General features: G+C 43.4%; 1 protein-coding gene and 1 pseudogene across 1 annotated transcript; both read left to right on the top strand.

The window, feature by feature from the left end:
• LOC111239537 overlaps positions 1-3,480 on the top strand; it is a 5,103-nt pseudogene extending 1,623 nt beyond the window's left edge.
• Positions 3,481-6,392: 2,912 nt separating this feature from the next.
• On the top strand, positions 6,393-11,948 carry LOC111239491 (hepatitis A virus cellular receptor 1 homolog). Its single transcript, XM_022769379.1, has 7 exons — positions 6,393-6,471; positions 6,913-7,242; positions 8,099-8,164; positions 8,351-8,436; positions 8,678-8,765; positions 9,763-9,790; positions 11,160-11,948. The coding sequence occupies exons 1-7, from the start codon at positions 6,393-6,395 to the stop codon at positions 11,284-11,286; spliced, it is 804 nt and encodes a 267-aa protein (XP_022625100.1). The 3' UTR covers positions 11,287-11,948.
• The last annotated feature ends 3,052 nt before the right edge of the window (positions 11,949-15,000 follow it).

Genomic DNA, 15,000 nt, shown 5'->3' on the forward strand with positions numbered 1-15,000 from the left:
TATATTAATATTTATGATTAAATTGTTTAAAAACAGACTTTGTTGGAGTTTGATCACAGCAGCACCTGCTGGACATCAGAGGAGCTGCAGCAGACATTTGAAATTGTATAAAATTTTTTTATTTTTGTGTGTGTGCTTGTGTCAGCACCAGCCCAAGTGTCAGCGGTCACCACGGAGACAGTGGTGGGTGTGGCCGGGCGGAGGGTGACGCTGCCGTGTCGATCGGAGGCGGTGAACAAGAGAGGAGTCGAGGTGTGCTGGGGGAGGGGCGAGCCATCGATGTTCACCTGCCACAACACTGTTGATGAACAGCGGCTGGAGATCACGGTGTCATACGGAGGTCCTACAGGTACAATGGGGGGGCGGGGGGCTGCCTACGTACATGGGGGGGGGCTCTAAAGGGTGGGGAGGTGGGGGCTCGCTACAGGTACACCGGGGGGGGGGGTTCCTACAGGTACATGGGGGGGGGGGGGCTTCCTACAGGTACACGGGCGGGGGGGGGCTCCTACAGGTACATGGGGGGGGGGTCCTACAAGGTACATGGGGGGGGCGGGGGGCTCCTACAGTACATGGGGGGGGGGGCTCCTACAGGTACACCGGGGGGGGGGGGCTCCTACAGGTACATGGGGGGGCGGGGGCTCCTACAGGTACACCGGGGGGGGGGGCTCCTACAGGTTACAACCTAGGGGGGGGGGCTCCTACAGGTACATGGGGGGCGGGGGGCTCCTACAGGTACAACCGGGGGGGGGGGGTCCCTACGAAGTATCAAGTCCTGTTTTTCTGTCACATACACATTAGACCTCATGAAGAAACATAATATTCAGTTCAAGAAACTTTCTTCTTCGTCTGGTTTTTCTCTTTTATTGCTCCACACCGTCAGAGCAGCCGTTGTGTTTTCAGGTCGAACACGATATCTCAGAAACACCTCAACAGAACTTCTTCACATTTGGCACAAACATTCACCTGGACTCAAAGATTAGATTTTGGTGGTCAAAGGTCAAAGGCCAAGGTCAGTATGACCTCACAAATCACTTTTGAGCCATTACTCAAGACTTCACAGCAATTATGAAAAAATGTCACACAATGGTTCATACTGAATATTTTCTATGACTGGATAAACAGACTAAACTAAAACGAGTCTGAGCGGAGGAGCTGATTGTAGTTATTGATCTGTGATATTGATTATGATGTCCTCTTGTGTTTTGTTGTATGTGCTCCTCAAACATCAAAGAGGGTTCACTCAGGTCTGAGGTTCTTTAATCTGCTGATTTATGTGGGTCGTCCGGCAGCGTCAGATGAACCTGCAGATGTGCAGTGACAGTGAAGCAGAGTTGTAGATCAGAGTGGACAGGTGAAGGTTGTCGGGCTCTAAACACCTGGATGAGTTACTGGTTTCAACCATCACACTCATTCTTTCTGTCACTGACATCAGAAGAAACAAATCACTTCATATCAACAGTGGACACAGATCAATGGGGGAGGTTCACTGTTGGCCCACGGTCGGGCCTGTGTCGGCATGCTGACATCAGAGCAGGAGAGGCCGAGTGTTCAGCTGGACTCAATCACACTGAAGTTTTGGATTATAACCTTTATTTTAACCAAATGTTATATGTGTGTTTAGCAGTGAGGGGTCACCATGGTGATGGAGGCGTGTCTACCTCCACCTTCAGACGCCACCATAAATAACGGCTCACTCCTCCTCTCGTCTGCAGGTACTCCGTCTCCTCCTCGTCCTCTCTGTCCATCTTTAACTCTCGTCCAGCAGACTCTGGTTTCTATCACTGCAGAGTTCAGCTGCCCGGACTCTTCAACGACCAGACGTCCACCGTTCACCTCATCATCATCAGCCGTACGTCACTCATTCATTTATTTTCAGGACAACCAGAGGATCCAGAGTCGTGGTTTCAGGTGTGAGTCTCTGACCTCCTGTCTGTCTGTCCCGCAGCTCGCTCTGCGGCCTCTGGCGACGGAGACGCTGAGAACCTGAACGCACCACGCACTGCAACAAGTAAGTACAGGACTGAAGCTGATGCTGGTTCAGCTACAGGAGCCCTGAGCGGACACAAAGCTTCAGTCTGTCTCACACATGCAGATATTCTATAGCGATAATTCAAAGTCCCAAACTGTCTGTGTGTCAGGTTACAGCACTAGGGACGTGACGGGGGAGACAGGAAGTGATGTCAGCAACACCACAGAGCCAATGGTGGCGCAGGTTCAGGTACCAAACTCTGCAATTAACAATTATCCTCATTATCCATTAATGTTTCTCTTCTGTCAGAAACAGTGAAAAATACCTGTCACACTATAAATGTCTTGTTTTGTCCAATCAACAGTCGGCTCAGTGTCATGTGACAGAAAATCAAATGTCAATCAACTGATGGTTGAAACTCAACTGAGAGTGGAGCAGTTTATAGTGACAACTGAACTTTAATACACACATTATTATTATTATTATTATTATTATTATTATTATTATTATTATTGTTGTTGTTGTTGTTTCAAATGATGAGACAGTAATATTGATGATAATGATTTGAAGCCTTCAGCAGAATCAAACATTAACGTTCATGAGAGGAAATAAAATGATTCCACTGATACAAATATAAAGTCAGAGCAGGATGATGAACAGAGACTAAAGGACTCTCAGTAGGACGATGTCATTTTAACCAAAGAAGAAGTGTTTATGAGTTTGGAATCTAATTCACATTTGACCTTTCAAAGTAAAAGTTTAAAGCACATTTACACATTTTACACAGTGAAGAGTGTGTGTGATCAGCTGCTCAGGGGGTAAATGTTTAGTATTTCTAATTCCCTGTATCCCCTGTCATTGAGTTGTGGTTACCATGGCAACAGAGGAGTAAAAATGTGTTGTTTGTTTGTTGACAGTCAGCTGTCCAGCAGCAGCAGGTAAACAGTCTGCACATGTTTATTGGAAATACCGTGAGACTGTCCTTCATCATCTTCATCCCTGCACTGCTGCTGACTGCTGCTTACAGTCAGTACACACACACACACACACACACACACACACAAACACACACACACACACACACACACACACACAATCCCGCTCTCTGATTGGCTGGCAGGTTCAATTCAGACATGTTTTGATGTTTATCTGAAGAAGACAGACAGCAGCTGTTTTATTCCATGTGTGTGCAGGAGTGTGGAGATCGAACCAGAGGCCAGAGACTGACAGGAGGCTGGACCAATCAGAGGAGGAGGAGGAGGTCACCTCTGTGTAGGAGTCAGTGTTTGTCTCTGTACTGAAACTAAACTGTCTGTCTGCTGTTTCACTGCAGGTTTAGTCCAGCTGGGTTTCTGTAGAGAACGACCAGATCAGACCAGTCAGTGTCTCTTCAAGTTCCACAAGTAGAAACTGCAAAACGTGGGAATTTAACGGAAACAAATTCAACTATAAGATGTGAATACCAGAAACCATCAGCAGTAAATGAGTAAATAAACACATGCTTGTCAATATCTTTTCAATGCATTTCAGACTCATGCTTTAATAAGATTGCTGCTGCAGTTCTCCTCTCTGACCAGCAGGTGGCACCACTGACCACAGAACAGAGCTCTGTTACTCTGTTACTACCAGACACAACATTACTTATTATTATATTATATTTACTTTTGGTGATTGTATTTCATCATCTATTGAAACAGCCCAGACTCCAGCGTAGTGGTTAGAAGAGGTACTGCACCCTCGTTAGTTCAGTGGTGGGTGTCCCCGCCTGTCACACGGGGGCCAGTTGTGAATCGCTGTAACAGAGAAACAGCCAATAGGAAGGCAGCTTTTTGCTGCATTTTTTTTTTATTTTAAATTCCACAAAGGACGGTTCAAATCCCCGTTGAGACAGAATCAAATGTGAGATAAAATGAGTTGAAAGCATTAAAATACTTGGGATTTAAGAATTCAAATCTATAAATGTATAATTAGTCTTTGTAGAAGTACAATTATATTGGTGCATTAAATGTATTGGATGATGTAAATCCTGCTACTCTGAACAGATATATTACCGCTGCTTAGAACAAGTGGGGTCTTCTAAACTTCCATACTCTTCATAGCAGCCAGAATATTTCTTCTTTGGTGAATAAACAATCATATTCTCCCTTGACTTCATACAGCCAGTGACTTTAACTCAGGAGTTATCAGTGCACAGAATCTATGATCTCTTTGAGCGGCTTTGAAACATCTGAATCTCTGAAAGTATCACATGTCAGATTAGGATTAGTTGCCTTTATGTTAGTTAGTCAGTATGTGTATAAGAAAGCCAAATGTTTTTCACCTGCTAGAGAAGTGTTTTTGGAACATAGAGATTATTTTATTCTGAGATATTAAGTTAAAAGCAAACATACTGACAATTGCAAAATTTACAAGATGTGAATGATGAGTGAAGCAGTTATTATGGACATTAAATAAAAGCGTGAGGACTGTTTCACACAAACCTTGGACTATAGTCATAAAGAAAAGTAATAATATGTTTCCAATATAACTTTTTACAAAGGCTGAATGATTGTGTTCCCTTGGTTACACACTGGCCGTGACCCAGGCCTCAGCCTGAGATCCTGAAGCTCGGTCTTCATCACCAGCTCCAGCTGCCTGTGTCCTGGTCCCAGGCAGGGGACAGGAGCAGGTGTCTGAGCTGGTGGCATTATAATTAGTATTGATTGAATAGTTAGTGTGGAAATACTTTGATGAAATAAAAAGATGATAGCAGAGTGATGGAGGGGTTTTCTACATGCTGTATATTCTCACCACCTTCACCACTGTCCTCAAAAGTAAGGCCTTTGTGTGCAGAGGTGTGAGCAGGACTCGCTCTGGGTCCTCATGTACAGACTAAACATGACGACGTGATGACGACATGTGAAGAGGTTGTGAAACGATACGTGCATTAAACAGGTGTGTAATTGAATATCAGCTGGACACTAAAACAGAAACGACCTGCAGTTGACTCAGTCCTCTCTGCTCCGTCACCAGGAGCACCAGCTCTGGTGGGAGGGGCACAGGTGTTTTCCTCTTAGCACCTGGTGAGGCTGGAGCTAATTACACTTTATATGTAACTAGTGATCACATCATATGGTCACACGAGCAGCTGCATCAGGAGGGGGCTTGGTAACGCTTGATGTTCGTAGGAACTCAAACAGCCATAGACTTGCTTCTCCCACTTACAACAGACACAATAACCCAGACCACAGCGCTCACTGACCTGAGCAGAGGGAGCGATGTGACTCAATCAACAGGCATGTTGCTATTTATACAAGCCGTGTATACGACCACATGACAGTGTCAGAACATGAAAGCTGTTCACACCAAGAAATGAAACCATCAGACGGTTCGATTCTTTTCTTTTCTTTTTTTTAACATCCATTTAAGGTTTTTGAAGTTCACCATGATCCTAAGTGAACATGGATCAATACTTATGTATTAGCAGACTGTGCTCACTCTGCTGTCCACACTGATAAGTTCATGTGTAGTGTGTCCGAGTGGAAGCTGCAGATGTGTTTGCAGATGTGTTTGCGGTGTGGAGCCCAGTCGTCTTCTCTCAGTCTGCGATGAAGTGAAACTCTGAGTCCAAGATTAAGATTCAGGAAGTAACTCGTGCTGCCAACAGGAAGTCATCTGCTGACCGCGCTCTAAAAACCATCTGCCCTACATGTTCACAGAAATGAGAGGTGATGACCCTGGAGACGGATTACTTCACTCGGAACAAGTACTTCCTTATTTTCAAAATGTGGTACATTGTGTCATTCTGTCACACTTCACTTGTTAGAGACAGAAAGTTTATTAAGACCAAACTGCTGCAGTACGTTCCCTTCATGAAAAACCAGTTAACTAAAAGATTAAAAAACTGAAAGAATTATGACAAACATTCGCATTGAGTAGTTCATAACTACAACTTACTTTACTTTTCTAATTTACTGAATCATAAATTTGGCTCCATAAGTGAAGGTTCAGAAGATGCAGAGAGAGACCAGGTCTCCTGCACGACAAACTCTCAGGTTTCACTTCTGCACAAAGTCCAGACTCTCTCATCACTTTGTATGATACATGTAGAATATCTCAGAACACGTGTGTGTGTGTGCGTGTGTGTGTGTGTGTGTGTGTGCGTGTGTGTGTGCGTGTGTGTGTGTGTGCGTGTGCGTGTGTGTGTGCGTGTGTGTGTGTGTGCGTGTGCGTGTGTGTGTGCGTGTGTGTGTGTGTGCGTGTGCGTGTGTGTGTGCGTGTGTGTGTGTGTGCGTGTGCGTGTGTGTGTGCGTGTGTGTGTGTGTGCGTGTGCGTGTGTGTGTGCGTGTGTGTGTGTGTGCGTGTGCGTGTGTGTGTGCGTGTGTGTGTGTGTGTGTGTGGGTGTGGGTGTGGTTACTCACAGTGTTTCAGCAGCTGTGTTTAAATGTGGTGTGTGTGTGTGTGTGATGACAGTTTGTCGGCGTTCGTCATGAGGATCGTTCTGCTGCTCGTTCTGCTCACAGGTATTTCACATCATCATCTGCTTTATTGATCAGTGTTATCAGATCTGACCCAAACCACTTTTAAAGATTGTATTACTTTCTGTTACTTTCATCTGATTGGTGTATTTGACTGCAGCCCGTCTGGCACAGTCCTCTGTGCTAATATTAATATTAATATTAACATTAATGTTAGTGATGATTTATTAGTTATTGTCAAAGTGAAGGAAACATTATTTCCTTCACGGTCTGAAGGCGCCTCAGTCACATGACCTTTATCTAGTGTTTTGGGTTTAATTTCATCACATCATCTGCACTTCTGTTCAGTCTTTACCTTCCTGTGTGGGAGAAACAAACGCACCCATCAGAAAGACTGATGGAGAGACACAAGAAACAAGAATCAGTCAGACAGGTCCAACCAGCTGAACAGAGAAGTGATGTCTGACCTGTGTCCTGTCTCCACAGTCTCTCACAGTGACAGCAGGGGGGTCGAAGGTCGAGCAGGTGAGAGCGTCACTCTGACATGTAAATATGACGCTCAGAAACATGGCCGACTGTCAGCTTGCTGGAGTCGAGGAGATTTATCAATCTCAGGCTGCAACAACCAGATCATCAGCAGAGATAGACCAACGGTTTCCAGCAGGTATCAGTTACTGGGACGACTGGATGAAGGAGACGTTTCCATGACGATACTGAACCTCACAGAGACAGATGCTGGACGATATGGATGCAGAGTGGAGATACCTGGGTGGTTCAATGATGAAAAACATCACTTTGATCTGACTGTTGACGCAGGTGAGACGTTCTTTAAAGAGACTGAGTCTGTGCAGGAAAACAAAGGTTTAAATGAACGAGTCTCCGTTTCAGTTTTAATGAAACTGAGTGAAAAAAAACTTTTATTTCACTGTTCTCATTGTTTTTCAAAGAGAATATTCTGGAACAAACTGCCTGAATATAATTAAGTAGCATCACACTGAGCTGGTGATGTAGTTCTGGATATCAGCCCGGCTGTGATTGGGTCAGAGACAATCAGCTGATACTCATCTCTCCCTCAGTGTGATGTTCTACCAGCGCCATGTTAGTTCAATGAGCAACAACAGATTATGATCTGTTTGTTTATTTCATCATTTATTTGTCACAACGCTAGTAGTTCAACTGGGCTGGTGCTGGACTGTTGCTAAGCAACACATAAACATGTTCCTGACCTGCACAGTGACACTAGCTGCTGCCTCGTCTCCTCGTTCCCTCAGGTGTTTCTGAAGGATCCACCTTCTTCCTTCATCCTCTCCTGACGACATCGTTTCATTCAAACATTATTTCTGAAATATTTTCATCTTTGTTTGTTACAGTCTGAGATCGATAATGACGTTAATGTGACGCTGATTAACGGTTGATAGAACAGCTGTGAGGAGGAGTGATACATGGAGTTAAAGGTCCCAGTGCTGCTGTTCACTATATCAGCCTCATGGAATCACTCTCGTCCAATCAGATCACTTGCTTTGAACGAACTGTTGTGTAACATGAACTAATGCAGCGACGACAGTCTGTGAGTCAGAGTCAGAGTCTGCAGGTGAAACAGACAGGTGAAGCCAGGAGCAGCAGACTGAGGCCGACACACTCACTGACACTGTCCATGTTCCTCTCTGATCAGCTCCTCAGACCACATCAGAACCAAACACAGGGGCGTCTACACAGACACCAGCCGCTCAGACTGCAGGTACACACACACACACACACACACACACACCTGTGCTGTCACATGACTGTTTGGAGCCCAGACCTCAGACCAGGGTTTCTTACAGTCCACTCACAGCTTGTGTCTGAATGTTTTCCCTCCACCATGACGTCGTGCTGCTGACACAGCTGTGCTCAAAACATCTGCTTTCGTTTCCCTGTCCTGCAGATCACATGACCTCCACAGATCACGTGACCTCCACAGGGCGTGTCCTAACTTCCTCCACTAGCAGCACTGACGGCCTCGTGGACGAGGTGATGCACAAACACGTCCTGTGTGAACTCAGCAGATGTTGTTTAGTCTCTGTGGTTGTTCCACGTCTCTTTGCACTCGTCTTCTTTGTTTGCAGTTGTTTTGTGTCTGTTATATATAATATATATATTTATTTACTGTGAGGTCAGTTAAGTCAGTTCCTCACAGACGCTGAGGTCACACGTTAAACGTCAGTGTGACTTGAAGAGTCAGGAAGTGACACGATGTGTTCTGGTTTAGCAGGTGAGCAGCGGAGCAGTGCCTGTGGTTCTGGTGTGCGTTCTCTTCACGTTAATAGTGTTGCTCACAGTGGGCGGAGCCATCATTATGGGTAAGTGAGGGAGAGCGGCGGTCTCACGGCAACAGAGCAGCAAGTTCAACATGGACTGTGTGTCTGGGAAAGTCCTGCTCTTTAGTTTCAGATGACGTCACCGAACTAGAGAGGGAGAGGTGGTCAGTCGGCCATGACAGACGTCATGTGACGCGGTCACTGGCTTCAGATGTATAAACACTTTACAACATGATAAAGCCACTTTAATTCAATGACACTGAACTGTTCTCGGGTCAGTCGGATGCAGACTTTTCCTTCTGTCATTTAATAAATGACTGAAGGTGATTTTATTCTTATAAAACGTCTCCACATCATCACGTCATGTCTGTTTTCTCATTGGCTCATAAGGACGTTTCTGTGTCGCTGCTGTGACATCATGACATCAGATTTCTCCTGATTCTAGAGATTAATTACAAAAACACTCAGAACAAATCAGTTTCATCTGAGAGTTGAAATAATGTCACAGCAGCAGAACATTAAATCAATATCATTTATTTTATTACCTGAATCCCTTTATTCAGCATGAATTAATAATCAGTGTATAAACACATGTAATAAATGATTATAACTGAGTATAATGTAGTTTTCTCTCTTCATGATTATTAATGTTCAGTATTTGTTTGACATATTCGATATTATTCCAGCTGTTAATAAACGGCGAAAAGGGAAGCATGGAGGATGTTAATGATGTAATATAAATATAATCATAGGTAAATATAATGATAAAAAATATGCTAATATGATGTTATAAGATTTCCTTTAATATAAAATAGTGTAGAATAATATGGTTATAGTGAGGTGGTGTATGTATTATTCATATTATATAATGATTCTAAACATGTTATTACACTAATATATATTATTATATTATAATAACAGTTATAATAAACTATGCAAAGTAAAGCAAGTAATCAGTCAGGTCGGTCACTGAGATTTAAAGGGAAGGAAATGTCTGTGCATGAAGCTGTGACGTCTCTTTCTGTTTCTGTCTCTACAGCCAGAAAACGGAGGCGACTCAACAAAATGTGAGTTTTTATCTTGTTTTTTCCTGCAGCTCGTTAAACCTGTTGATTAAAGTTCGCACTTGTCTCCACTGACGAACCGTGACTCAGCAGAGCCGTGAGGAGTCCGCAGGTTGACCTCAGGCTCAGGAATCATTATCACTGCGTCCTCGTTGTCATCTTCATCACGCCATCGTCTTCACACTCGGTGCGGTTGAGATGTGCTCAAACTGAAACCAGGCGATGACAGAAGAACCACAAACCACACGGCTGATTTCTGATAAACGTTTAATCGGTTCCACCAGTTAATGCTGAACATGAAGACACGGCGTCGCCACAAAACTCCCACATTCAAACGTCTAGATTTATCCAGAACACTGAATTTCTTATTGAGTGTGTCTTAAAGTCTTCACAGCATCAGGACCAGACGTCTCCAACTCTTAACGAGCAGCAGCCTGTTAATGATAATTAGTAATTCAGTGCAACTTTATTTTAAATTCTCGTTGACTTGAAGTTTGAACCTGTCAGGAATTCAATTCTTTTGTTTAATTGCTATTTAAGGCAGAATATTTTAATCCAATGGTAGCCATAGAAACATGGTCTCATGTTTAAAGGAGCTATTTGTAAGTTTTGCTATTGCTACATAGCTAACGTTAGCATCAGCTGTTTACTCACCAGTCTAGAAGAAACGTTGTGAGTTCAGCATCAAACCTCATTCCTTTACGCTGAAGCTCTTGGCTCTTTGTGCTAAGCTAGGCTAAGCTAAACATATCCTTGATTACAGAGGTGAAACCCTCCCTCTTATTTAACTGAGACACCTACAGGTGATTCTTGAAGTCTCTTGTAGTTATTGTTTATTTGGGCACAAAGGCTGAGACTGAATCTCACCTCTCCACTTTAATTACTTCATTAATATCTGATTAAAACATGAAAGTTCCTGAAACGTGAAGCTGAAGATTCTCGTGTCCAGCAGCTTTTTTTCACCAGAAACAGAAACTCTGAGAAAGAGACGAAAGCGAAGAGAGGAAACACCTGTGGTTTCCTCTGTGACTGACGTGACATTCACACACACGTCATTATCGTTCTGAAAATGTCAAGTATCATGTGACCAAAGGAGACGCATCTGAAGTAAATGGATTAACCTGAAGTGTGTGTTTGTTCAAGGATTAGAGGTTTTTTAGATCGTAGATTCTTACAAATTTAATTCAGTACTAATAAGTTTGTACTTCCTGGGTACAATGTCTCATGACATTGTCCTAAGTTTACAGTAAGTGCTAAACATTGACATTGTTCTTTCTAGGAAGCTTTTTAGAAAATTATGGGGAAATAATGAAATCAAAGAAAATAATAAATAAGTAAAAATATGAGCAGAATAATTCTCTCTGTGTCTCAGGCCTCAGCAGCAGCAGCAGGTCAACACTTTGCCAACTCTGCAGCTCCAAAGTCGGGGTTCGGCGGTGGAGAACATTTATCAGATCAACGAAGACGGTGACGGAGGCGAGTACGAGTACTGTCCCTGAAGCCTGAAGCTCCGCCCACTGAGCTGCAGGGAGACAGGAAGACGACGAGCTCCGTTAGCTTTCAGCTACATGGAAGGACAGTCTCTGGCTGAGGGGAGGCGTCCATGTTTGTTCTGTCAGATACAGTCGTTCCCTCAAAGTTTCACGGGTGTAATTACAACATGAACATTGATGTTATTTATAAGATGTACAAGATATTTAAAAGATGGAAATTTGTACTGATGATAACAGAGCGACACATGAACGCAGCACAGTTTCAACCCTCCATTAAGTGAAGTTCGTGTCTCCTCAGAGTCTGCTTTGTAAATATCCTGAAGATCTTCACAGGTGTGATATAACGGACATATGGTCATTTTGACACGTGCAGTATTTTAACCTTCACATGACCAACAGCGTCTCTGTCCACGTCACTGAGTCACTTCATTTTATTTGACAGGAAGTATTTCATATATTTCTCAAAGTTTCATTGAATAAAACTTTTGAATAACGTGACTGACGGTGACTGGACTGATCTCTGTTCTCCTGTAGAACCATCAGAGAACCTTTCTCTACTGTCACATGACCTGTCACCTTTTCCAGCACTAAACCCGACATCAGTCGTATGATCAGGGCTGAAGCTGCTGCTGAAGGGACCAAAGCTTCTCTTAAATAAAGTGTTCAAGTCTGAACTTCATGTGTTCCTGTCATCATTGAGTCTTTGAAGATTCTGGGGATTAAATGAAGTTTAATTGAAGTTTAAGTGACCGGACTCCGTCCCCGAGGTGAGGTAGGTCGGAGAGAGAGACAGGCAGCAGAGCAGACAGACAGCTGTGCTAGCTGCTAGCTGCTAGCTATAGCAGCTTCACAAATGAAAGAGTTACTGTCCTAAAACATTTTTGTTTTTATCTTGTCTCTAGGCAGAGAAAAGATTAGTTCTCTCTCTCGTTGGTAATTCATGAAGTAACGAAGACAAACAGCCCCAGAACTTGAAAACAAGGTTTTCTGTGTGAGAAGTGAAGAAGAAGAAGTTAATGAACTGAACTCGAGTATTCACAGCCTGCAATACTTTGATGAAAAGCCCTTCGATTCTTCTGATCTGATCTGGTCACCAGAGACAGGTGGGTTTTAAGAGGCTCCGCCCCTTCAGGTGTACTTTTATTCCTGTTTACGCTTCACGTAGGAAAATAGTAAAAACAAGATTATTGGTGGAGTCACACCCATGAGTCAGGACCAACCAACTAACCTGTAATATTCATCTTCCATAGATTTACAGCTCAACACGCTTTTAGTTTCAAAGTGATGGTTCTGTTTGGAGCTTTAATGACCTTTAATCAGTCACCAGTTTATTACAGTTCAACAGTTTCCATGGTCCAAATATATAAAACTAGGACCGTCCCCCTTTATGACCTCATAGATAAACACACTGAATCTGAACCAATCATGTCGATGATACTGAAAGTGTCTCTGGTTTTCATTTCACAAATCTGCTCACCTTAACTCAAGCAGCTGCCGCTGATCCCAGAGTTCATCTGTGGCTGTTTGCCGCCACCTAGTGGCAGAAAAACATACAGGTCGTCTCTGACATTACAGCTGGGACTACAACTCCCACAACCCCTCACTCTCTAACTCCTCCTCCTTCTCCACATTCCTTCAAACTCCAACTTCCTGTTCCCACCATCCAGCTCCAAGTGTTTGGTCCTGAGTGGCGGGAGCCTCCCCCTCCCTCCTGGCCCCACCCTGCTCTACGGGCCACATGTCTGACTGTCGTCTTCTTCTTTAGTGGAAAACACAGCTGGTTCAGTGAGTGGAGAACGTCTGTGTGGACCAGAGGGGACGGAGACACGCAGACTCAGGAAAGAATCCGGGCCTCCTGGTCCAGATGTGACTCAGCCCAGAGCGACGCCCCATTTCCTGTCGTCATGTTTAGGTAATATCACATGAGAGATAACGACTGAATCACACGCTGATGCTCAGGACGTCACCACCTCCAGTTTCATACAACAGTTCTACCAGCGCCACATTAGTCTAATAAACAACAACAGATTATGATTCATTTATTTCATCACCTACACCAACACTAATAGTTTCTGGGCTGGTGCTGGACTGTTGCTAAGCAACACGTAAACATGTTCCTCACCTGCACAGTGACACCAGCTGCTGCCTCGTCTCCTCGTTCCCTCAGGTGTTTCTGAAGGATCCACCTTCTTCCTTCATCCTCTCCTGACGACATCGTTTCATTCAAACGTCATTTTCATCTTTGTTTCAATTTGAGTCGTCGCCTCTGTGACGTCACCCACAGGTTTCTGAAGCTCAGAGTGAGCTGCTCCATCGTCGCCACCTTGGCAGTGACTGACTCCGCCCCTTACTCCCAGCTAATCCAAAAATATGTGCATATATATATATATATATATATATATACATATATATATGTATATGTATAAATGTTTTTAAAAGTTTTAAGATTAAATGATCTATAAAAACATAAAAAATGTTGGAAAACTCAAACTTTGCCAGGANTCTGTGACGTCACCCACAGGTTTCTGAAGCTCAGAGTGAGCTGCTCCATCGTCGCCACCTTGGCAGTGACTGACTCCGCCCCTTACTCCCAGCTAATCCAAAAATATGTGCATATATATATATATATATATATATATATACATATATATATGTATATGTATAAATGTTTTTAAAAGTTTTAAGATTAAATGATCTATAAAAACATAAAAAATGTTGGAAAACTCAAACTTTGCCAGGAACTTAAAGGTTGTTGCCGGGCCGACCGGCAATGACCGGCAGAGAATGAAAATGGAAACACAGACGCCATTTTAAAAGAAGGGAGCAGAGAAACGATATCCAGACTTCACTTCAACCTTTTATACATTTATTACATAGAGAAAATCATTTCTGGGTGTTTTACACAACGAGGGGATTTAATGAATCAACGTTATGTGAAGAGTCTTTTATTGATGACGAAGATGTTCATCTGCTTCTTCTTCATGATGAACTGGATTAAAGGGAAGAAAGAAACATGAACCAGGTGTTTCATTCTGCTGCGCTGAAACTAACTGTGGGACGCCATCCTCTCATTGTCTTTCATGAGGAAGTCCAGATCAGATCTCAGCATGGCTGCTGTTTCATTTCACTTCTCTCAGTCACACCTCCACCAATCAGAGCAGCTGAATCAGCCTCAGGAGGACCTCCCTCTCCACCAATCAGAGCAGCTGAATCAGCCTCAGGAGGACCTCCCTCTCCACCAATCAGAGCAGCTGAGCCTCAGTCTCAGTCTGGCAGTCACGCAGGTAAGACTCTTCTAAGGCTTCTTCTCTCTTCTTCTTTGGTTTGAGTTCATTGTGAAGTTTGTGATTCTGTCGGACACTCAGATTCATCCTGAACATTCATGTTTGAAGCAGCTGATCCTGATCCTGATCCGGATCCTGATCCGGATCAGGATCAGTCTGTGGTCTCCTCTGTGTCTCAGTGAAGACAAAGTGAAACTGGAGCAGACTGAGGAACAGCCATGTTCCTTCTTTCATTCATGCCAAACGAACATTCAAACGGACACGATGTGTCACGTCCGCTTCAACTTCATTTAACAAACAATAAGAAAAACATATAGAAACATAAAAAGTATAAATAAATATATATCAAACAAATATGAAATATATAAAAAATGCATCATTATATATATTCATATTTATGATAGATGTACATTTACACATGAGTATTTCATATGTT

The sequence above is a fragment of the Seriola dumerili genome, unplaced genomic scaffold (genome assembly GCF_002260705.1).
Source record: "Seriola dumerili isolate Sdu_G_001 unplaced genomic scaffold, Sdu_1.0 BDQW01002927.1, whole genome shotgun sequence".
Classification (NCBI taxonomy): domain Eukaryota; kingdom Metazoa; phylum Chordata; class Actinopteri; order Carangiformes; family Carangidae; genus Seriola; species Seriola dumerili.

Coding starts and splice junctions, on each gene's coding strand:
- LOC111239491 (XM_022769379.1), top strand. CDS start 6,393: ATGTGGTGTGTGTGTGTGTGTGATGACAGTTTGTCGGCGTTCGTCATG. Junction 8,165..8,350: donor ACCAGCCGCTCAGACTGCAG/GTACACACACAC, acceptor CCTGTCCTGCAG/ATCACATGACCTCCACAGAT. Junction 8,437..8,677: donor CTGACGGCCTCGTGGACGAG/GTGATGCACAAA, acceptor CTGGTTTAGCAG/GTGAGCAGCGGAGCAGTGCC.